The sequence below is a fragment of the Bufo bufo genome, chromosome 1, assembly GCF_905171765.1.
Source record: "Bufo bufo chromosome 1, aBufBuf1.1, whole genome shotgun sequence".
Taxonomy (NCBI): Eukaryota; Metazoa; Chordata; class Amphibia; order Anura; family Bufonidae; genus Bufo; species Bufo bufo.
The window spans coordinates 180,516,253-180,542,112 of NC_053389.1; the positions used below are offsets into that span (position 1 = coordinate 180,516,253).

The window sequence follows — 25,860 nt, forward strand, 5'->3', positions numbered from 1 at the left end:
GGCAGGTATGTGCCCCTATTTAAATAGCAAGAATTGATTTGTTCAGATATCCTAATATGGTTCTCCACGAACTCTCCACGTGTGTACATTTTATTGACAACACCAAGTGTTGATTTGAAATATCATGCGGTATGAAAGCATAGTCTCATAGGGAAAGAAGTCCAAGCCTGTCCTGCTAAATACCAGTCATCTATAACATTGAGTACATAGAACTTTCCAATTATAAGCATCATTTGATATATCTGCACATAAACACTTAGGTCAATATTTAACTGCTGTGTTATTATTACCTACATAATGGTTTGTTAAAGATATTATACAATAGATTTGAACACAAATATAGCACCACATTAACGCTGGGTTCACACGGGCGTTGCTGGAAAATGTGCGAGTGCGTTGCGGGAACACCCGCGATTTTTCCGCGCTAGTGCAAAACATTGTAATGCGTTTTGCACTTGCGTGAGAAAAATCGTGCATGTTTGGTACCCAAACCCGAACTTCTTCACAGAAGTTCGGGCTTGGGATCGGTGTTCTGTAGATTGTATTATTTCCCCTTATAACATAGTTATAAGGGAAAATAATAGCATTCTGAATACAGAATGCATAGTAAACTAGCACTGATGGGGTTAAAAAAATAAAATAAAATTAACTCACCTTAGCCCACTTGATCGCGTAGCCCGGCATCTCCTTCTGTCTCCTTTGCTGAACAGGACCTGTGGTGAGCATTAATTACAGGTAAAGGACCTTTGGTGACGTCACTCCGGTCATCACATGATCCATCACCATGGTAAAAGATCATGTGATGGATCATGTGATGACCGGAGTGACGTCACCAAAGGTCCATTACCTGTAATTAATGCTCACCACAGGTCCTGTTCAGCAAAGGAGACAGAAGGAGAAGCCGGGCCGCGATCAAGTGGACTAAGGTGAGTTAAAAAAAAAAATTCTTAACCCCTCCAGCGCTGTTTTACTATGCATTCTGTATTCAGAATGCTATTATTTTCCCTCCTGATCGTCTCCTAGCAACCGTGCGTGAAAATCGCACCGCATCCGCACTTGCTTGCGGATGCTTTCGATTTTCACGCAGCCCCTTTCACTTCTATGGGGCCTGCGTTGCGTGAAAAACACTGAATATAGAGCATGCTGCGATTTTCACGCAATGCACAAGTGATGCGTGAAAATCACAGCTCATGTGAACAGCCCCATAGAAATGAATGGGTCGGTATTCAGTGCGGGTGCAATGCGTTCACCTCACGCATCGCATCCGCGCGGAATACTCGCCCGTGTGAAAGGGGCCTAAGAGTTGTATGAAATTAGAAAAGAGTCTGCTTATTCTCTCAAAACAGAGGCGCTCTTATCCATACTCTGTCCTTGATATTGCTGCCCAGCCACATTCACATAAAAGCGGCCGGGCATAGCTCATGCATGCTGTTTTAAAGACAACAGAGAACTTTTTTCTAAAACTGTACAAACTATGTAACTTACGTGTATATATCGATTCATTCTACTGCGGTGTCGTGGTGTGTAATATCACTATGTTGTCTCTTCTCACCAGCTACACTAGCTCACATTAGTGCTTAGGTAAACTCAACTTTTATTGGCTATGTATTAAAATGATATACTGGTGAACCACAACTCGTGTTCCTACAGCGTCTTGTACATATTCTGCTATTTAGATATCATAATGGTAATTTAATGTATAGAATATCCACTTTTAATATATTTATAGACCTGAGGATTATTTTATTAAAGGGCTTCTGTCACCCCACTAAACAGTTTTGTTTTTTTTTGGTTACTTAGAATGCCTATAATGCGATTTTTGCATACATACTGTAATTAATCATTTCTGTTCAGCAGATTTTGTTAAAAATGTAGTTTTAAAATATGCAAATTACCTTGCTACCAGCAAGTAGGGCGGCTACTATCCTCCTATCCTAAAGACGCCCCCTCCGCATGCTGATTGACAGGGCCAACGGACGGGACCGTCCTCTGGCTGGTCCTGTCTGCTATCAAGATCTCGTGCCTGCGCCGTAACGGTATTCAGTCGGCGCAGGCGCACTGAGAGGAGGACGCTCGGTCGGCCGCTCCTTCCTCAATGCGCCTGCGCCGGGTGTAGATGTGACGTCATCGGCGCAGGCGCATTGAGGATGGAGCGGCCGAGCGAGCGTCCGCCTCTCAGTGCGCCTGCGCCGACTGAATACCGTTACGGCGCAGGCGCGAGATCTTGATAGCAGACAGGACCAGCCAGAGGACGATCCCGTCCATTGGCCCTGTCAATCAGCATCCGGAGGGGGCGTCTTTAGGATAGGAGGATAGTAGCCGCCCTACTTGCTGGTAGCAAGGTAATTTGCATATTTTAAAACTACGTTTTTAACAAAATCTGCTGAACAGAAATGATTAATTACAGTATGTATGCAAAAATCGCATTATAGGCATTCTAAGTAACCAAAAAAAAAAAAAAAAACTGTTTAGTGGGGTGACAGAAGCCCTTTAAATTAACTCCCTTCTTTCACACAATTAACAGTAGAAATGTTTGAGTTGAGCCTGACTAAGAAATTCAGTTTTGCACAGGACACAGAACGGATTGTGTACACACTGAATTTGAGCAAGTAATACCTTTTATCATACTAACTGGCAGAGTGGCATTACATGGATAGTTGTTAACAACTAGCAAGACGTAAAACAAAGCTTTCCATTCCAGTATAAAGATAATGGAAAACCCATAGCAGCAATTTCTCAGAAGCTGGGGTCCAGGTTTCGAATCTGACCAAGGTGCAACATCTTCATGCAGTTTGTATGTTCTCCCCCCAATAAAATACTGATCTGTTAACCACTTCCCGCAACTGTAACGCCGAAAGGCGTCATTGCGGCGGCTCCCCCAGGCTACGCTAACGCCAATAGGCGTCATCTCGCGTGAGCCGAGATTTCCTGTGAACGCGCGCACACAGGCGCGCGCGCTCACAGGAACGGAAGGTAAGAGAGTTGATCTCCAGCCTGCCAGCGGCGATCGTTCGCTGGCAGGCTGGAGATGTGTTTTTTTTAACCCCTAACAGGTATATTAGACGCTGTTTTGATAACAGCGTCTAATATACCTGCTACCTGGTCCTCTGGTGGTCCCCTTTGTTTGGATCGACCACCAGAGGACACAGGTAGCTCAGTAAAGTAGCACCAAGCACCACTACACTACACTACACCCCCCCCCCGTCACTTATTAACCCCTTATTAGCCCCTGATCACCCCTGATCACCCCATATAGACTCCCTGATCACCCCCCTGTCATTGATTACCCCCCTGTCATTGATCACCCCCCTGTAAAGCTCCATTCAGACGTCCGCATGATTTTTACGGATCCACTGATAGATGGATCGGATCCGCAAAACGCATCCGGACGTCTGAATGAAGCCTTACAGGGGCATGATCAATGACTGTGGTGATCACCCCATATAGACTCCCTGATCACTCCCCTGTAATTGATTACCCCCCTGTCATTGATTACCCCCCTGTAAAGCTCCATTCAGACGTCCGCATGATTTTTACGGATCCACTGATAGATGGATCGGATCCGCAAAACGCATCCGGACGTCTGAATGAAGCCTTACAGGGGCCTGATCAATGACTGTGGTGATCACCCCATATAGACTCCCTGATCACCCCCCTGTCATTGATTACCCCCCTGTAAAGCTCCATTCAGACGTCCGCATGATTTTTACGGATGCACTGATAGATGGATCGGATCCGCAAAACGCATCCGGACGTCTGAATGAAGCCTTACAGGGGCATGATCAATGACTGTGGTGATCACCCCATATTGACTCCCTGATCTTCCCCCTGTAAAGCTCCATTCAGATGTCCGCATGATTTTTACGGATGCACTGATAGATGGATCGGATCCGCAAAACGCATCCGGACGTCTGAATGAAGCCTTACAGGGGCGTGATCAATGACTGTGGTGATCACCCCATATAGACTCCCTGATCACCCCCCTGTCATTGATTACCCCCCTGTCATTGATTACCCCCCTGTAAAGCTCCATTCAGACGTCCGCATGATTTTTACGGATCCACTAATAGATGGATCGGATCCGCAAAACGCATCCGGACGTCTGAATGAAGCCTTACAGGGGCGTGATCAATGACTGTGGTGATCACCCCATATAGACTCCCTGATCACCCCCCTGTCATTGATTACCCCCCTGTCATTGATTACCCCCCTGTAAAGCTCTATTCAGACGTCCGCATGATTTTTACGGATGCACTGATAGATGGATCGGATCCGCATAACGCATCCGGACGTCTGAATGAAGCCTTACAGGGGCATGATCAATGACTGTGGTGATCACCCCATATAGACTCCCTGATCACCCCCCTGTCATTGATCACCCCCCTGTCATTGATCACCCCCCTGTCATTGATCACCCCCCTGTCATTGATCACCCCTCTGTAAGGCTCCATTCAGACATTTTTTTGGCCCAAGTTAGCGGAATTATTATTATTTTTTTCTTACAAAGTCTCATATTCCACTAACTTGTGTCAAAAAATAAAATCTCACATGAACTCACCATACCCCTCACGGAATCCAAATGCGTAAAATTTTTTAGACATTTATATTCCAGACTTCTTCTCACGCTTTAGGGCCCCTAGAATGCCAGGGCAGTATAAATACCCCACATGTGACCCCATTTCGGAAAGAAGACACCCCCAGGTATTCCGTGAGGGGCATATTGAGTCCATGAAAGATTGAAATTTTTGTCCCAAGTTAGCGGAACGGGAGACTTTGTGAGAAAAAAATTAAAAATATCAATTTCCGCTAACTTGTGCCAAAAAAAAATAATTTCTATGAACTCGCCATGCCCCTCATTGAATACCTTGGGGTGTCTTCTTTCCAAAATGGGGTCACATGTGGGGTATTTATACTGCCCTGGCATTCTAGGGGCCCCAAAGCATGAGAAGAAGTCTGGTATCCAAATGTCTAAAAATGCCCTCCTAAAAGGAATTTGGGCACCTTTGCGCATCTAGGCTGCAAAAAAGTGTCACACATCTGGTATCGCCGTACTCAGGAGAAGTTGGGGAATGTGTTTTGGGGTGTCATTTTACATATACCCATGCTGGGTGAGAGAAATATCTTGGTCAAATGCCAACTTTGTATAAAAAAATGGGAAAAGTTGTCTTTTGCCAAGATATTTCTCTCACCCAGCAAGGGTATATGTAAAATGACACCCCAAAACACATTCCCCAACTTCTCCAGAATACGGCGATACCACATGTGTGACACTTTTTTGCAGCCTAGGTGGGCAAAGGGGCCCATATTCCAAAGAGCACCTTTAGGATTTCACAGGTCATTTACCTACTTACCACACATTAGGGCCCCTGGAAAATGCCAGGGCAGTATAACTACCCCACAAGTGACCCCATTTTGGAAAGAAGACACCCCAAGGTATTCCGTGAGGGGCATGGCGAGTTCCTAGAATTTTTTATTTTTTGTCACAAGTTAGTGGAAAATGCTGATTTTTTTTTAATTTTTTTTTTCATACAAAGTCTCATATTCCACTAACTTGTGACATAAAATAAAAACTTCCATGAACTCACTATGCCCATCAGCGAATACCTTGGGGTCTCTTCTTTCCAAAATGGGGTCACTTGTGGGGTAGTTATACTGCCCTGGCATTCTAGGGGCCCAAATGTGTGGTAAGGAGTTTGAAATCAAATTCTGTAAAAAATGACCTGTGAAATCCGAAAGGTGCTCTTTGGAATATGGGCCCCTTTGCCCACCTAGGCTGCAAAAAAGTGTCACACATCTGGTATCCCCGTACTCAGGAGAAGGTGGGGAATGTGTTTTGGGGTGTCATTTTACATATACCCCTGCTGGGTGAGAGAAATATCTTGGCAAAAGACAACTTTTCCCATTTTTTTATACAAAGTTGGCATTTGACCAAGATATTTATCTCACCCAGCATGGGTATATGTAAAATGACACCCCAAAACACATTCCTCAACTTCTCCTGAATACAGAGATACCAGATGTGTGACACTTTTTTGCAGCCTAGGTGGGCAAAGGGGCCCATATTCCAAAGAGCACCTTTCGGATTTAACAGGTCATTTTTTACAGAATTTGATTTCAAACTCCTTACCACACATTCGGGCCCCTAGAATGCCAGGGCAGTATAACTACCCCACAAGTGACCCCATTTTGGAAAGAAGAGACCCCAAGGTATTCGCTGATGGGCATAGTGAGTTCATGGAAGTTTTTATTTTTTGTCACAAGTTAGTGGAATATGAGACTTTGTATGAAAAAAAAATCAAAAAAAAAATCATCATTTTCCACTAGCTTGTGACAAAAAATAAAAAATTCTAGGAACTTGCCATGCCCCTCACGGAATACCTTGGGGTGTCTTCTTTCCAAAATGGGGTCACTTGTGGGGTAGTTATACTGCCCTGGCATTCTAGGGGCCCGAATGTGTGGTAAGGAGTTTGAAATCAAATTCTGTAAAAAATGACCTGTGAAATCCGAAAGGTGCTCTTTGGAATATGGGCCCCTTTGCCCACCTAGGCTGCAAAAAAGTGTCACACATCTGGTATTGCCGTACTCAAGAGAAGGTGGGGAATGTGTTTTGGGGTGTCATTTTACATATACCCATGCTGGGTGAGAGAAATATCTTGGCAAAAGACAACTTTTCCCATTTTTTTATACAAAGTTGGCATTTGACCAAGATATTTATCTCACCCAGCATGGGTATATGTAAAATGACACCCCAAAACACATTCCTCAACTTCTCCTGAATACAGAGATACCAGATGTGTGACACTTTTTTGCAGCCTAGGTGGGCAAAGGGGCCCATATTCCAAAGAGCACCTTTCGGATTTCACAGGTCATTTTTTACAGAATTTGATTTCAAACTCCTTACCACACATTTGGGCCCCTAGAATGCCAGGGCAGTATAACTACCCCACAAGTGACCCCATTTTGGAAAGAAGAGACCCCAAGGTATTTCGTGATGGGCATAGTGAGTTCATAGAAGTTTTTATTTTTTGTCACAAGTTAGTGGAATATGAGACTTTGTAAGAAAAAAAAAAAAAAAAAAAAAAAATCATCATTTTCCGCTAACTTGTGACAAAAAATAAAAAGTTCTATGAACTCACTATGCCCATCAGCGAATACCTTAGGGTGTTTACTTTCCGAAATGGGGTCATTTGTGGGGTGTTTGTACTGTCTGGCCATTGTAGAACCTCAGGAAACATGACAGATGCTCAGAAAGTCAGAGCTGCTTCAAAAAGCGGAAATTCACATTTTTGTACCATAGTTTGTAAACGCTATAACTTTTACCCAAACCATTTTTTTTTTACCCAAACATTTTTTTTTTATCAAAGACATGTAGAACTATAAATTTAGAGCAAAATTTCTATATGGATCTCGTTTTTTTTGCAAAATTTTACAACTGAAAGTGAAAAATGTCATTTTTTTGCAAAAAAATCGTTAAATTTCGATTAATAACAAAAAAAGTAAAAATGTCAGCAGCAATGAAATACCACCAAATGAAAGCTCTATTAGTGAGAAGAAAAGGAGGTAAAATTCATTTGGGTGGTAAGTTGCATGACCGAGCAATAAACCGCTAAAGTTGTGGAGTGCCGATTTGTAAAAAAGGGCCTGGTCTTTAGGGGGGTATAAACCTGTGGTCCTTAAGTGGTTAAACGCTTGTATAATACTTTCCCACTTTCGTGCATATGAACCCCATTGGAACAGGGATTGAGGTGAGTGATGCCAATCTCTATAACGTGCTGTTGAATATGCAGGCAGTATATACAGTAAGAACTAGGAAATAAATAGAATGAAAGTGCTTTGGTGCTCTGAAATCGGGAAATGTGTTTTGCTAGTGTCATGAGTTTTTCAAATGTCACTGCTCCTCCCTAATCATTTCCAAAAAGAAAGATCAAACCAAACTTAAATAACATCTTCCAGATTTCACGACAACCTAATACCACCAAAGGATTTAATTTCTTTCTAAGACTCTTGCCAAGCTGCTTTAAAAACTCTTAGAGTACCCTTTGCACTGTAAAGACTTTTCTTGTGGTGAAAGGAATGCAAGCCACTCAAGATAATGTCATGCATATCCAATAACAGAGAGAGTAGTAATCAACCATATGGTTCCCATCAGTTGTAGTACTTCATAAATTATAGAACATGTGATATAAACAAAGACAATTATATGGCTCTGAGCAATCATTGCAAGCAAATAGTTCAGAGTTTGGACCATTTGTAATTTTTCTCAAGCTTTTCACCAGTGCAGTTATTTCGGGGGACTGTTATAAACTTTCAATTTTTTATTGAACAGTGTTAATTCAATTTTGGAAAATAATAGAAGTAACTAATCTGATAAAATCCACCTGTCTGTGTTGTGAAACTGTGCTAATGTTTATGTAAATATGAATTTAAAGGGGTTTTCTAAGTTTAACTTTTTTTTTTCAAGTGCTTCTGCTGTCCATGGGCTGCCTAAGGAATCTTGCCCCATTCAAGCTGGATGCAATTTTACCCACTTTCAAATCCCAGTTACTGCATCGTAACAAGTGATCCCTGCCTCCTTGATGGCCATAGACCTAAAATTTACACCCGTACCCAACAATCCTTCTCAGCTGAAGTGTAGCTATAGAAGGTGATGTGCTAGGGGCCACACTCAGGCATGATCAACCCTATTAAGCCATGCATACTTGCTGTTTGGGTTGATCATTGCTCAGTTAAATGATCTCCTTGAGTGACAAGGCCAATTGTCCTCTTGCCTGGCCCTGTATTCCTGCTCATGCACCAGTGAATGTTGAGTTGATTAAGCACATGGACAGTTCAGATCTCAGCATCAGTGAAAGTGTACTTTCCCTGATGCTGAAATCTGAACTGTGCATGCACCGATTCAACATTCCCCACTGCATTTGTGGGGTTATGGGGTCATTCAAGAAGACATTGAGGATGCTGGCCCTGTCACTCAAGGGGAGGGTGACGTGGCTAAGTGGAAAGGCAGTGATGAAGCGGCATTCCGAACACATAATTAGCATATGAATAATGAGATTTATTATTAAGCCACGTTCAAATGTCGCATGTGTTTGATTAATTTGTCTCATCCTTAAATCAAATTTTTTTTGTCTAGAAAAACGATTTCTAAGTGTATTGATGCCATCTTTGTACTCATTGGACCTTTCTGATGTCTGTGGAGACTATGCCTCTATGGAAACCTCATGGGATATCAATTTCTCTATGCTATGGTCTGCATGATGTCCAAATGAGATTGATCTCTTCCTGCTATTATCTAATGGCCCCCTATCGATATTATATTATTATCGATATTAATGTATTACGGACGCTAGTATATCATTATTGGTGGTCTGCACCCAAATTGCGGTATTGGTATCCGATATCTATGATATCAATTGTGTTTACCTACCCCCTGATGATCCCACACAGTGGGGGAAACGCGTTGGGTTATAATTTATTTTATGTCTATCTACTTACAGGGTGTAATTTACTACATATACCTTGATTCACTGTGTACCTTGTTGACTGTCATAATACAGTACTAGGGCTGTATACAGAGTCCATCAATGTACCCTATCTTTATAGGGGAGAGTATATGTATAGTATTTATTTTTCCTTTCCACCTACAGGCACCTATTCAACCCCTACCATTGCGTTAGGGCTGTTGTAGGATTCTTTTAGTCGAGGTTCGAGGACAGGGAGTCCCCACCATCAGGGGTCATCCCTGGGCTGAGCACTAGACTAGGGCGAGACTATAGGGACAGTTCTCCCCACCCTACAGTATATCTTCATAGCTGCCTGCTGTGGAATCATCTGAGTTCACTCTCAGTGATTTTTTTGTTCCGTGTGTCTAATTTAATATTTTAATGATATTCAATTAAAGTTTATAAATTTTAAGGGTTATATGAACTGCTGTAGCTGGATTTTCGTTTATTAACCCTGATTTAGATTGTATCTTTACTTGCTGGACTAGGCTACAGTTGTAGAGCCTCAGCTTTTCTGGTAGTTTTTGCTAAGTGCCACATGGAGTTCACTATGTTATCTGCATAATACTCTCATTATTGTTGTGCTTTGTTGCTGACCTATTGGTTTTAGTCTTTCAACACACCATTACTTTTAATCAGCCTTAGTATTATAATAACCCTCATAACTCACCACTGCAAAGTCACAGTCACAAGTAGCTAGAATATATTTGCCAACTGGCATCTCTTAAAATGTTTCCTGGACTAAGAGGAAGCTCTGTGTTGCTTGATTGCATCAAACCTAGTGACCTTAGCTCTAGTCACAAGTTTGTGTCATTCGCTGAGGTATCACTGGAGATCATTCTAGTTATGTGTAACCTTTTTTTTTATTTCTGATGCAAGAACGGCTTCCCTCTTAGAAAATAATTAACAGTTGGCTCATGCATGAACACCTCAACCTCCTGCACCATAATGGCCAAGATTTTGTTGAACCTCTTCTAATGTTGCAGTGATTCTGGAGAGGGGAACTCCTGTGTAGGTTAACATTATCCTTAGCATAGCTGGACCACTTTTTCTCCCATTGTCATCTTCTACTTTCTCAAACACTTTCCATTCTAAAGCTAGCCATACATATGTCAAAGAAGTCGGTACTAATGAGTTGATATTATGCTTATGGGGGCCTTTCAACTGGAGCAGATGTCAGAGGTATATTTATGGTGGCCAATTGCTGTTAAATGTGGGCCTTAGTTCTACAAGTTCTTAGAGGTACATTTTTCATTGATCCTCCAGCCAATGCTCAGAATTAGAATCCTTTCAGGAACTTTTTTAAAAATATTTTGCAATTTCTTTTGTTTTTCCCAATAAAATTATTTGGCTGAAATCGAGATCCTTTATCTACTAAGATACCGCTACTAATGTTCATTCTCATGCACAACAAAGATATAGTTCTGTAAACTCCTGGGGGCTAGCAGTCACATTGATGACTAACTCCTATGACAGCCACTACAACCTATTTGCACTGATGGCAGCTACTGTATGTATTAGCTAGACTCAGAACAGTACATAAAAACATAGTACACCAATTCCAGTCCATTGACAGTTAAAAATTAGGCTTGGCTGGAGTGGTTTTTAGTTCTTTTTGAACAGCCTAACATAGAGATCCATGAGTCGTCCATATCGATTAGTCGTCCATACCTAAGATAGAGCGTCCCATCTCCATCAGAGGCCCACTACAACTGTAGCATTTACTTCTCTATTTTCACAGATAAAGCCATATGGAACAATGCAACAATATTATATCAGTGAAAGGCTGTGATTTGTCTTCTAGGAAGCTGAGGGATTTCTATAAGAAATGATGTCCAATTGATATTTTTTTTCAATGCCCAGAAAATTGCTAATATTTCTACTTGTGATGGATGTGGACACCATTTCAACTACTTTAAGTATGTGTGCATGATTAACTTCATTCCAGTATTTGATCATATTATAATATGTGTAGTTACAGATGATTATATGCATATTATACAGTAATTCACTAAAACTCAACATTGAAAACCATTGGGACATTTTAAGCTCCTTCTGATCTTTCCATGAAAGCCCATGACTCCTCCTGGAAATCCTCATTTAGGGTATATGGATCATATACATTTTCCCTATATTAGGGTATGTTCTTTTTTTTTTTTTCAAAGTCAATATTGCAGCAGTGGATTCCGGCAGGCAGTTCCGTCAAAACGTATGCAAACTGATGGCATTTGTCAGACGGATCAGGATCCTGATCCGTATGACAAATGCATTGAAATGCCGCATCCGTCTCTCCGGTGTCATCCAGAAAAACGGATCCAGCATTTAATTATTTTTTTCAAATTTTTTGCGGTCTGAGCATACGCAGGTCGCAATGCCAGATCTGTTTTGAAGGAACACTCGGGGACGGATCCGGCACTAATGCATTTCAATGGGAAAAAATGCTGGATCCGGCATTCTGGCAAGTGTTCCAGAATTTTGGACGGAGATAAAACCACAGCAAGCTGCGGTATTATCTCCGTCCTGAAAAGTCAAAAAGACTGAACTGAAGACATCCTGATGCATCTTGAACAGATTGCTCTCTATTCAGAATGCATTAGGATAAAACTGATCAGTTCTTTTCCGGTATTGAGCCCCTAGGACGGAACTCAATGCCGGAAAAGAATAACGCTAGTGTGAAAGTACCCTAAATCTGACAAGTTTGGCAGGAGCAGCGAACTATCTGACATGACTGGCAGCAGGGGTTGGGGAGAAATAGCTGTCACACAAACATGCTCTCAACCAAAAGTATACGGCAACCTTAAACAGTTATTTACAACAACAAAAAACATAAAATTAACTTAGTGGACAACTGACTTTTTAAAATATTTCAACAAATTCTAAGCAGAAACTGGTCTTATTTCAATTTATCTGACTTTGGCTGAAGTTCAAAGGAAGAAAACTATAAATAATGGTATCCTTTCCAGAGTAACTCATATCTAGACATGAAAAGAAAAAATACACAAGCCCAGTGTTGTGTATTGTAATAATTGGCAGATATCAACAAGGCTGTATTTTATCCATTGTTTGATATCAACATGAGAATTATGTTGCTGATATCTTCCAGCCATCACCCCCAGCCTTACAGTATTTGTGTTATGCTGCTTCGTGCTTCAACAAGACTTTTCAAGGATTCTCAGACATACTGCATAAAAGGTAGTTCTGTTATACTTAAATCTGTAGTTTGGTTAGGCTTGGTTCAAAAATTCAAAACCTGTGCAACTATTTTTTTGTTGTAGATCCTTAACTTTAAGTAGAATCTGCTGACAATGGGTGGATGATTGGTTGTATGGATGGATGGTTGATTAGACAGACAGATAGATGGGTAGATGGCAAATAGCAAATAGGTATATTGTTGAAGGAATACTATGGACTCTATGCTCAGAGTCAGCAGCTGTATGGAACATAAGAAATGTTGGAGTGCTGTAGGGTATTATAAAATTTAAACAGGTTAACAACCTAAGTGACAATCTAAGTTTCTTGATGTCCCTCAAATTTGTGGCTGACATTTACATAATTTTTGTTAGTAATTAGTATAACAATTAATTTGTTAATTCAGAACAGTTGGTTGTAGGTGTAAGTGATGAATTTTATACATGCTGTTGGAGAATCAAGTATCTAATGATCTTAGAAAGCATCCCACTTCTAAATACTGAATGCAGGGAAGAATCATAGGCATTCACCACACATTGTACTGTAAAATGCCTAGAAAAATCTACAACTAAAATGTTTCCCAATATTAATAATACCTAATTTATTAGTCAAAAAAATAAGAAATAAAAAAGAGGTTCAATTAGACATTAGGGAACCAAGACAATCCTACCAGGTTTTGCTGGTTCAGGCATGGTTGTGTCACCCTCTTCTTGGGTCCAGGCACAAACTTCCTCTTGAGGGCTCAACTTGTCTCTTTAAAGACAGTCTCTGCTCTCCTGGGAGACGCTGTTAAATGTCACCTGACCCAATGAGTTGGTTGCCAAATTCCTAAGTCATTCCATAAACTTCCCTAAACCTCTTGATGGGGGCATTCATGGCCTGGCCTTAATAGTATCAAGCAGTGAGGGGGATGTGATCTGATTTTGTAAGCTTTCGAGACTCCCAGATAAACTGAACGGCTATAAGTATGATGGAGGAAACAGCTGCTCCTGCATGCAACCTTAGTGAGAGACAAGAGTTAGGAGGAGATACAAGCTGCAGCTAATCACTTCACTGATGGGTCAGAAATATCTAATTTTATCTTGAATACTTTTAGTATTTTTTTAAGCAGAAATGTATGTTTTCCAAAGATGATAATACCATAAATCATAATTTCCATACATTAAAATTAAGAAAATGAGATTAGTATTCAAAAATAGATGTGGGACCCACATCTGATTGTCACATGTTGCCTCCACCGGATTTTTATATCAGTGAAAACCACCACATAGTTACAGACCTTCAAAGTATATTCACAGGCAGGAGAGTAAGCTGAAGATCCTAGACTTTAAAACAGAATATCATACTAGTCTAGTATTGTGGGACAGAGGTTTATAGGGTCCTCTCTCTCAGAGACTTGCCTAAAGCTAAACCTGTCAGAAGGTTTAACTATTCTTAGTATTCAAAAGGGGTAACTTGAAAGTCCTGGTCCCCAATGCAAAATCTTTAACACAGCCCTTATCTAGAATGTGATACCTATAATACTGGTGTATACTTATGTGACAGAGGTCACCAGTGTCCACATGTGACTGCCACCTATGCAATTTCTGTGGCTACACCCCTGTGACTATTCCCTGTAAGAACTGTGCACTGGCAATGATAGAATTCAAGCTCCATAAAGTTGCTATTGGGATGGTTGATCACCGAAAAGGGATTGTCCAGTTTCAGGAGTAAACCTGACAACAGAGAAGATCCATTTTGCAATACAATAGTTATCAAAACTTACTTGGCGGTTCCCAAGGTGCTGTTTCGGTTCTCTTTGCCGAGATCTGACTTCAGAATTTGCTCCTTTCTGTCCATAATAAATAACAGGAAATTTTGATACATGTTTGCAGTATTATAGTGATTGTGTTGCTTGCCATGTTTTTGTGCAGCTGCATGTTTGTTATCTATAGTACACAGGGTCTGCTGATACGAGACACCAGAGCTGAGAGATGTACCGTACAGCATCCTTGGCACTGAGCAGATAATGATGTTTAGACTTGCCCAAAATATCCATGACATATGGCATATCTCTTCCCTGCTGTGTACCCGGGAATTCAAAGAGTTAAACAACATTTTAGCAGACCCCATGTAGATCACAAACATACAGCAGCACAAAAATATGCCAAGCAATACAATCACTATAATACAGCAAATGTGTATCAAAATTTTCTTGCTATTTATTATGCACAGAAAGAAACAACTTCTGAAGCCACTGTCACTACAGACTTTTTAATGTACAGTACTTTATGTAGAAAACCACTCCTGACAGCACACCAACTCTTTTAATGAACGTACTTAATTATTAATGTTGAGCGAATCGATGTGAAATTAATTGAATTTGATCTGAATTTCAGAGAAACTTTGATTGGCCATGATTCTCCAGCAGAGTGTAAGCAGTGGAAGATCTGGAGCGAAACGTACCCGGGGTAGACCGTCTGCTACCTGTCCAGAAACAACTAGCGGTGATCGGGTTCATAAAAGCAGTGGCAGGCAGGCAGTGTTGGAGGTAAAATGTCATACTTGGCAGTGTAGGAATTTTTTATCAAGTCGCTGGAGGACATTAGCGTGGTGGTATGCAGGATATGTGGGCAGAAGGTGAAGCACGGTCAGGGTGTTAATGTTAGCACCATGGCCCTGCGTCAACATATGGAACGTCACCATGAAGTGACCTGTGAAAACCGTGGCACTAATGTAGTGATACAGCCTGGTGCAGCAATGTCTGCATCTCCCAGAGGCCCGCACGCCTTCTCCAGCAGTCAGGGCTCCTTAACCTCAGCAGATGGAAGCTGTCATTTCTTTTCTTTGTCTATTGCTCCAGATGCTCCTCCTTCTCCTCGTCCCTTGTTTCACCAGTAATAGATCACTGAGATGATTGAATAGAGACAGTATGAATGCACTCATCTAACGGCACAGAAGCTGAATTTGCACCTGGCCAAGTTGCTTGTACTACAGTCCCTCTCTTTTCATATCGTGGAATCTGAACATTTCAGAGAACTGATGGCTAGTACCCAGCAAGGTGGAGAGTCTAAAGCCATTATTACTTCTCTAAAAAAGCTGTACCAGTGCTGCACACTTTACCAGAAGGTGGGCCAGTCCTTGAGCCTGTCAGTGTCTCGTACAGTTCATGCCAGCGCTGACGTGTGGAGATGTAACTATGGCAAAGGACAATATATGTCTTTTACGGCCCACTGGGTAAATGTGTTTCCTGCCCAGGCACACCAACAACTTGGCCAGGTGATTGCAATGCCGCCTCCGTATTGTAGTCGTGGTATTTTTGCACCAATGTCCTCTTCTGCCTCATCATCCTCCACCTTGTCCTCAGCCTCCACTGTAGGCAAAGTTCAGAGTATACCACCTATCTAAAGCATGGTGTTGTCATGCAGTTCTGCACCTGGTCAGCCTAGGTGAACAAGTCACACCAGGGTGGAACTACTCTGCATCATCAACCAAGAAATCGAATCCTGGATGTCTCCTCACCAACTGGAGATAGCAACCATGGTCACCGATAACAGGAAGAACATTCGGTCTGCGCTGCATCCCTGCATGGCACACGTCTTCAATCTGGTTGTCATCATGTTCATGAAGACTTCCACCCAACTGTAAGACGTCTTGAAAATGTCAAGGAAACGGTGCATGCACTTGTGTTTTGGACCCACCCCACTCCTGCTTTGGAGGTGGGACACCTTGCAGTATGCCATTTATTGGGGTATGTAAGAATCAGAGCACTGTGTGGGGACCAAGAGGAGCTCTGTGTTGCTTGAGCCCTGGAATAACAGAGAAAAGACTGCCTGCCATATAGTGACTGTACCATAGCTATAATACCTGCCCCCTACATGACCGCCCACTGTCTCAAACTTGAATATACATTTCCTGATTTATCCACCATCTGCCATATAGCATTCATTTGGTAAAGGCAACTAATGTAAGATAAGATTTAATAGGCTTTTCTGTTTATTAATCTACAGTTATTACCTGCTAAATCATTTAGATATTTTGCCAGGAAGAAATTAGCTGTGCTGATAGCAGGTGTCTTTAGTTTTTTTTTTGCATAGGCATCTTCCTATTTATATGGGACTCTTGCAGGGAATGAAAGGTCCCTCTAATACCTTGTAACTTTGCAAGTGGTACAGAAGTTCTTACCATAATGTTAAGAATCAAAAATCCAGATAAAGTTTGAACTTGGGCAATGAATGGCATTACATACTATTACCTTTATGGCAGTAAAGGGCTTTTCTGAGAACCCAAAAATGTGTTTAAAATAACAAAAGAAGCCTTTCTCACCTGTTCCATCTCCTAATATTCCAGTTCTGGCAATCCACATTGTTGTTTCCAGTGCTTCATCTGGGACATCCCATTATTATCCAGTCTCCTTTAGTGATAAGTGAAGTTATGAAAACTTTGATTTGGCTACTTAGCCAAATTGAATTTTTTTTTTTTATTTGTGATGAATTACTTCGTCATGAAGGCCATTCCTTTATATTTAGTGGCCACAATGACGGGGAGCAGTGATCATGCTGCCCCATCATTGAACCCCTGAGCTTAAAATTAAGGCCTTTCAGGGGTTAATTGGATTTGAAGAAAAAAAACATACTCACCTTATTAATTTGCTCGTGAAGAGGCCGTCGCGGCCATCTTGATTGAAGACACCGCACGAAATCTTGCGCAGTGACTTGATGGTGTCATCACGTCATCACACTGGCCAGGTGTGGTGATGGCATTACTGTGCCTGGCCAGCATGGTGATATAACCATGTCGTCCCGCATGAGATTCTGCACTGTATCTTCAATTAAGATGGCAGTGACGGCCTCTCCGCAAGCAAATGGATGAGGTCAGTATGTTTTTTTTTTTCCCTGCCATTTCAAGAAAAATAGATTCGTTACCACTAAGCGCTAGTAAATTCAGCTTTCCGGCGAATCAAATTTTTTCCAAAATATGAATCAAAGTAAATTTTTTGGCTTTGATTCGCTCAATACTAATGTCCTTGTTTCATCCAATCACTGTCCTTATTGGTCATGTGTGGTAGTCAGGTATATTATAGGTGCAATTCTGCACTGCTATATATGACACTGAGGCCATTAATTGGTTGTAACAAACATGTAGGGTAGGGGTGGATATTATTGGTGCAGCACGGGAAACAAAGACCATCAGGAAGCAGCACTGGAAAAGCATTTCCTTCCTTTATGTTATTATTTTAGTAGGGTTTGAGAAACCCCCTTTACCCACTTCTATCCCGTGCCAGTTTTCACCTTCCTACCCAGGTCATTTTTTTGCAAATCTGACGTGTCACTTTATGTATAAATAACTTTGAAACACTTTTACTTATCCAAGCCATTCTGAGATTTTTTTCTCATGACATATTGTAATTCATGCTAGTCGTAAATTTGAGTCGATATATTTTAACTTTATTTATGAAAAAATCTGAAATTTACCCAAAATTTTTAAAAATTCACAATTTTAAAAATTTACATTTCTCTGCTTTTAAAACAGAAAGTGATACCTCATAAAATATTTACTACTTAACATTCCCCATATGTCTATTTTATGTTGGCATTAATTAGAAAATTTCATTTTATTTTCTAGGACGTTAGAAGGCTTAGAATTTTAGAAGCAATTCTTAAAATGTTTAAGAAAATTTCCAAAACCCACTTTTTAAGGACCAGTTCAATTATGAGGTCACTTTGTGGGGCTTGCATAATAGGAATCACCCATAAATGACCCCATATTATAAACTACACCCCTCAAGTTATTCAAAACTGATTTTACTAACTGTGTTTCACAAGAATAAGAAGGAAAATGGAGATGAAATTTCAAAATTTCACTTTTTCAGATTTTATATTTTAATTAGAGTTGAGCGAACACCTGGATGTTCGGGTTCGAGAAGTTCGGCCGAACTTCCCGGAAATGTTCGGGTTCGGGATCCGAACCCGACCCGAACTTCGTCCCGAACCCGAACCCCATTGAAGTCAATGGGGACCCAAACTTTTTGGCACTAAAGAGGCTGTAAAACAGCCCAGGAAAGAGCTAGAGGGCTGCAAAAGGCAGCAACATGTAGGTAAATCCCCTGCAAACAAATGTGGATAGGGAAATGAATAAAAATAAAAATAAAATATATAAAAATAAACCAATATCAATTGGAGAGAGGTCCCATAGCAGAGAATCTGGCTTCACGTCAGCAGAGAATCAGTCTTCATGCCATAGCAGAGAATCTGGCTTCACGTCACCCACCACTGTAACAGTCCATTGTCATATATTTAGGCCCCGGCACCCAGGCAGAGGAGAGAGGTCCCGTAACAGAGAATCTGGCTTCATGTCAGCAGAGAATCAGTCTGCATGTCATAGCAGAGAATCAGGCTTTACGTCACCCAACACTGGAACAGTCCATTGTCAGATATTTAGGCCCAGACACCCAGGCAGAGGAGAGAGGTCCCGTAACAGAGAATCTGGCTTCATGTCAGCAGATAATCAGTCTGCATGTCATAGCAGAGAATCAGGCTTCACGTCACCCACCACTGGAACAGGCCACTGTCACATATTTAGGCCCAGGCACCCAGGCAGAGGAGAGAGGTCCCATAACAGAGATTCAGGCTTCCTGTCAGCAGAGAATCAGTCTTCATGTCATAGCAGAGAATCAGGCTTCACGTCACCCACCACTGGAACAGGCCACTGTCACATATTTAGGCCCAGGCACCCAGGCAGAGGAGAGAGGTCCCATAACAGAGATTCAGGCTTCATGTCAGCAGAGAATCAGTCTTCATGTCATAGCAGAGAATCAGGCTTCACGTCACCCACCACTGGAACAGGCCACTGTCACATATTTAGGCCCAGGCACCCAGACAGAGGAGAGAGGTCCCGTAACAGAGAATCTGGCTTCATGTCAGCACAGAATCAGTCTTCATGTCATAGCAGAGAATCAGGCTTCACGTCACCCACCACTGGAACAGGCCACTGTCACATATTTAGGCCCAGGCACCCAGGCAGAGGAGAGAGGTCCCATAACAGAGATTCAGGCTTCCTGTCAGCAGAGAATCAGTCTTCATGTCATAGCAGAGAATCAGGCTTCACGTCACCCACCACTGGAACAGGCCACTGTCACATATTTAGGCCCAGGCACGCAGACAGAGGAGAGAGGTCCCATAACAGAGAATCTGGCTTCATGTCAGCACAGAATCAGTCTTCATGTCATAGCAGAGAATCAGGCTTCACGTCACCCACCACTGGAACAGGCCACTGTCACATATTTAGGCCCAGGCACCCAGGCAGAGGAGAGAGGTCCCATAACAGAGATTCAGGCTTCATGTCAGCAGAGAATCAGTCTTCATGTCATAGCAGAGAATCAGGCTTCACGTCACCCACCACTGGAACAGGCCACTGTCACACATTTAGGCCCTGGCACCCAGACAGAGGAGAGAGGTCCCATAACAGAGATTCAGGCTTCATGTCAGCAGAGAATCAGTCTTCATGTCATAGCAGAGAATCAGGCTTCACGTCACCCACCACTGGAACAGGCCACTATCACACATTTAGGCCCTGGCACCCAGACAGAGGAGAGAGGTCCCGTAACAGAGAATCTGGCTTCATGTCAGCACAGAATCAGTCTTCATGTCATAGCAGAGAATCAGGCTTCACGTCACCCACCACTGGAACAGGCCACTGTCACATATTTAGGCCCAGGCACCCAGGCAGAGGAGAGAGGTCCCATAACAGAGATTCAGGCTTCCTGTCAGCAGAGAATCAGTCTTCATGTCATAGCAGAGAATCAGGCTTCACGTCACCCACCACTGAAACAGGCCACTGTCACATATTTAGGCCCAGGCACCCAGGCAGAGGAGAGAGGTCCCAAAACAGAGATTCAGGCTTCATGTCAGCAGAGAATCAGTCTTCATGTCATAGCAGAGAATCAGGCTTCACGTCAACCACCACTGGAACAGGCCACTGTCACATATTTAGGCCCAGGCACCCAGGCAGAGGAGAGAGGTCCCATAACAGAGATTCAGGCTTCATGTCATCAGAGAATCAGTCTTCATGTCATAGCAGAGAATCAGGCTTCACGTCACCCACCACTGGAACAGGCCACTGTCACATATTTAGGCCCAGGCACCCAGACAGAGGAGAGAGGTCCCATAACAGAGAATCTGGCTTCATGTCAGCACAGAATCAGTCTTCATGTCATAGCAGAGAATCAGGCTTCACGTCACCCACCACTGGAACAGGCCACTGTCACATATTTAGGCCCAGGCACCCAGGCAGAGGAGAGAGGTCCCATAACAGAGAATCAGGCTTCATGTCAGCAGAGAATCAGTCTTCATGTCATAGCAGAGAATCAGGCTTCACTTCACCCACCACTGGAACAGGCCACTGTCACATATTTTGACCTCGGCACCCAGACAGAGGAGAGAGGTCCCGTAACAGAGAATCTGGCTTCATGTCAGCACAGAATCAGTCTTCATGTCATAGCAGAGAATCAGGCTTCACGTCACCCACCACTGGAACAGGCTATTGTCACATATTTAGGCCCAGGCACCCAGGCAGAGGAGAGAGGTCGCGTAACAGAGAATCTGGCTTCATGTCAGCACAGAATCAGTCTTCATGTCATAGCAGAGAATCAGGCTTCACGTCACCCACCACTGGAACAGGCCACTGTCACACATTTGGGCCCCGGCACCCAGACAGAGGAGAGGTTCATTCAACTTTGGGTTGCCCCGCAATATAATGGTAAAATGAAAATAAAAATAGGATTGAATGAGGAAGTGCCCTGGAGTACAATAATATATTGTTAAGGGGAGGTAGTTAATGTCTAATCTGCACAAGGGATGGACAGGTCCTGTGGGATCCATGCCTGGTTCATTTTTATGAACGTCAGCTTGTCCACATTGGCTGTAGACAGGCAGCTGCGTTTGTCTGTAATGACGCCCCCTGCCGTGCTGAATACACGTTCAGACAAAACGCTGGCCGCCGGGCAGGCCAGCACCTTGAAGGCATAAAAGGCTAGCTCTGGCCACGTGGACAATTTGGAGACCCAGAAGTTGAATGGGGCCGAACCATCAGTCAGTACGTGGAGGGGTGTGCACAGGTACTGTTCCACCATGTTAGTGAAATGTTTCCTCCTGCTAACACGTTCCGTATCAGGTGGTGGTGCAGTTAGCTGTGGCGTGGTGACAAAACTTTTCCACATGCTAACCCTGCCCTCAGAGGAGCTGGCCGTGACACAGCTACGTTGGCGACCTCTTGCTCCTCCTCTGCCTTCGCCTTGGGCTTCCACTGGTTCCCCTGTGACATTTGGGAATGCTCTCAGTAGCGCGTCTACCAACGTGCGCTTGTACTCGCGCATCTTCCTATCACGCTCCAGTGTAGGAAGTAAGGTGGGCACATTGTCTTTGTACCGGGGATCCAGCAGGGTGGCAACCCAGTAGTCCGCACACGTTAAAATGTGGGCAACTCTGCTGTCGTTGCGCAGGCACTGCAGCATGTAGTTGCTCATGTGTGCCAGGCTGCCTAGAGGTAAGGACAAGCTGTCCTCTGTGGGAGGCGTATCGTCATCGTCCTGTGTTTCCCCCCAGCCACGCACCAGTGATGGGCCCGAGCTGCTTTGGGTGCCGTCCCGCTGTGAACATGCTTCATCCTCATCTTCCTCCACCTCCTCCTCATCCTCGTCCTCCTCGTCCTCCAGTAGTGGGCCCTGTCTGGCCACATTTGTACCTGGCCTCTGGTGTTGCAAAAAACCTCCCTCTGAGTCACTTCGAAGAGACTGGCCTGAAAGTGCTAAAAATGACCCCTCTTCCTCCTCTTCCTCCTGGGCCACCTCCTCTTCCATCATCGCCCTAAGTGTTTTCTCAAGGAGATATAGAAGTGGTATTGTAACGCTGATAACGGCGTCATCGCCACTGGCCATGTTGGTGGAGTACTCGAAACAGCGCAACAGGGCACACAGGTCTCGCATGGAGGCCCAGTCATTGGTGGTGAAGTGGTGCTGTTCCGCAGTGCGACTGACCCGTGCGTGCTGCAGCTGAAACTCCACTATGGCCTGCTGCTGCTCGCACAGTCTGTCCAGCATGTGCAAGGTGGAGTTCCACCTGGTGGGCACATCGCATATGAGGCGGTGAGCGGGAAGGCCGAAGTTACGCTGTAGCGCAGACAGGCGTGCAGCAGCAGGGTGTGAACGCCGGAAGCGCGAACAGACGGCCCGCACTTTATGCAGCAGCTCTGACATGTCGGGATAGTTGCGAATGAACTTCTGCACCACCAAATTCAGCACATGCGCCAGGCAAGGGATGTGCGTCAAACCGGCTAGTCCCAGAGCTGCAACGAGATTTCGCCCATTATCGCACACCACCAGACCAGGCTTGAGGCTCACCGGCAGCAACCACTCGTCGGTCTGTTGTTCTATACCCCGCCACAACTCCTGTGCGGTGTGGGGCCTGTCCCCCAAACATATGAGTTTCAGAACAGCCTGCTGACGTTTACCCCGGGCTGTGCTGAAGTTGGTGGTGAAGGTGTGTGGCTGACTGGATGAGCAGGTGGAAGAAGAGGAGGAGGAAGCTGAGTAGGAGGAGGAGGAGACAGGAGGCAAAGAATGTTGCCCTGCGATCCTTGGCGGCGGAAGGACGTGCGCCAAACAGCTCTCCGCCTGGGGCCCAGCCGCCACTGCATTTACCCAGTGTGCAGTTAGGGAGATATAGCGTCCCTGGCCGTGCTTACTGGTCCATGTATCTGTGGTTAGGTGGACCTTGCCACAGATGGCGTTGTGCAGTGCACACTTGATTTTATCGGACACTTGCTTGTGCAGGGATGGCACGGCTCTCTTGGAGAAGTAGTGCCGGCTGGAAACAACATACTGTGGGACAGCAAGCGACATGAGCTGTTTGAAGCTGTCTATGTCCACCAGCCTAAATGACAGCATTTTATAGGCCAGTAGATTAGAAATGCTGGCATTCAGGGCCAGGGATCGAGGGTGGATAGGTGGGAATTTACGCTTTCTCTCAAATGTTTGTGAGATGAAGAGCTGAACGCTGCCGTGTGACATGGTTGAGATGCTTGGTGACGCAGGTGGTGGTGTTGGTGGTACATCCCATGTTTGCTGGGCGGCAGGTGCCAACGTTCCTCCAGAGGCGGAGGAAGAGGCCGAGGCGGCGGCAGCAGCAGAAGAGGTAGCAGGGGGAGCCTGAGTGACTTCTTTGTTTTTAAGGTGTTTACTCCACTGCAGTTCATGCTTTGCATGCAGGTGCCTGGTCATGCAGGTTGTGCTAAGGTTCAGAACGTTAATGCCTCGCTTCAGGCTCTGATGGCACAGCGTGCAAACCACTCGGGTCTTGTCGTCAGCACATTGTTTAAAGAAGTGCCATGCCAGGGAACTCCTTGAAGCTGCCTTTGGGGTGCTCGGTCCCAGATGGCAGCGGTCAGTAGCAGGCGGAGTCTCTTGGCGGCGGGTGTTCTGATTTTGCCCACTGCTCCCTCTTTGTCTTTTGCTACGCTGTTGGCTCGGTCTCACCACTGCCTCTTCCTCCGAACTGTGAAAGTCAGTGGCACGACCTTCATACCATGTGGGGTCTAGGACCTCATCGTCCCCTGCATCGTCTTCCACCCAGTCTTGATCCCTGACCTCCTGTTCAGTCTGCACACTGCAGAAAGACGCAGCAGTTGGCACCATCAGAGATGTGCTGAGGTGGTATTCCCATGTCCTCATCATCAGGAAACATAAGTGGTTGTGCGTTAGTGCATTCTATCTCTTCCACCCCTGGGGAAGGGCTAGGTGGATGCCCTTTAGAAACCCTGGCAGCAGAGTCTTCAAACAGCATAAGAGACTGCTGCATAACTTGAGGCTCAGACAGTTTCCCTGATATGCATGGGGGTTATGTGACAGACTGATGGGCTTGGTTTTCATGCGCCATCTGTGCGCTTTCTGCAGAAGACTGGGTGGGAGATAATGTGAACGTGCTGGATGCACTGTCAGACACCCAATTGACTAATGCCTGTACCTGCTCAGGCCTTACCATCCTTAGAACGGCATTGGGCCCCACCAAATATCCCTGTAAATTCTGGCGGCTACTGGGACCTGAGGTAGTTGGTACACTAGGACGTGTGGCTGTGGCAGAACGGCCACGTCCTCTCCCAGCACCAGAGGGTCCACTAACACCACCACGACCATGTCCACGTCCACCTCCCTTACTAGTTGTTTTCCTCATTGTTCCCGTTCACCACAATAAGAAAAATATTATTCGGGCCAATGTATTGAATTAAAATTTAGGCCTTTTTTTACAGACACCTAACACTGTCTGGCTATCTATTTAGGTACCGTATTACACTAATTCAGGCACACAAGTAATGACAGATTTGGTTGAATATAAATGTGAGGCCTATTTTTTACGCGCTGTGTGACAGATATACCTTTAATCACAGAATTAGACTTGTATCTGCACGGTAGCGTGTGTGTTAAGCTTTTCAGAATGACACTATCAGCACCTTAAATGTAAGATATCCTTTTTGGGATATATTTAAAGTAGGCCTGATATAGCAGAAACTACTAATTTTGAGAATGGCAAATTTGGGAATAGTTTTTCAACCCAGAACAAAAACTGTGCTTTTACGGTCACTTCAAATAATTTGACCAGCTAAAACAGTACAGATTTGGTTGAATATAAATGTGAGGCCTATTTTTTACGCGCTGTGTGACAGATATACCTTTAATCACAGAATTAGACTTGTATCTGCACTGTAGCGTGTGTGTTAAGTTTTTCAGAATGACACTATCAGCACCTTCTATCTAAGATATCCTTTTTGGGATAGATTTAAAGTAGGCCTGATATAGCAGAAACTACTAATTTTGAGAATGGCAAATTTGGGAATAGTTTTTCAACCCAGAACAAAAACTGTGCTTTTACGGTCACTAAATATAACTTGACCAGCTAAAACTGTACTGATTTGGAGGAATAGAAATGTCAGGCCTATTTTTTACGCGCAGTGTGACAGATATATCTTTAATCACAGAATTAGACTTGTATCTGCACGGTAACGTGTGTGTTAAGTTTTTCAGAATGACACTATCAGTACCTTCAATCTAAGATATCCTTTTTGGGATAGATTTAAAGTAGGCCTGATATAGCAGAAACGACTAATTTTGAGAATGGCAAATTTGGGAATAGTTTTTCAACCC

At 43.7% G+C, this 25,860-nt stretch overlaps 1 protein-coding gene across 5 annotated transcripts in view; it reads right to left on the reverse strand.

Moving 5' to 3' along the window:
- Window positions 1-25,860, reverse strand: part of LOC121001740 (myosin-binding protein C, fast-type-like) — a 607,494-nt gene that overhangs the window by 148,806 nt on the left and 432,828 nt on the right. For 2 of the 5 annotated variants that reach the window (XM_040432966.1, XM_040432941.1), the window contains exon 1: window positions 13,360-13,465. The exons of the other annotated variants lie outside the window; for them this stretch is intronic. In XM_040432966.1, the coding sequence (XP_040288900.1) occupies window positions 13,360-13,381 (22 nt within the window). In that variant the 5' untranslated portion in view covers window positions 13,382-13,465. Of the gene's footprint in view, window positions 1-13,359; window positions 13,466-25,860 lie in introns of those variants that run through there. 5 annotated transcript variants of the gene reach the window in all.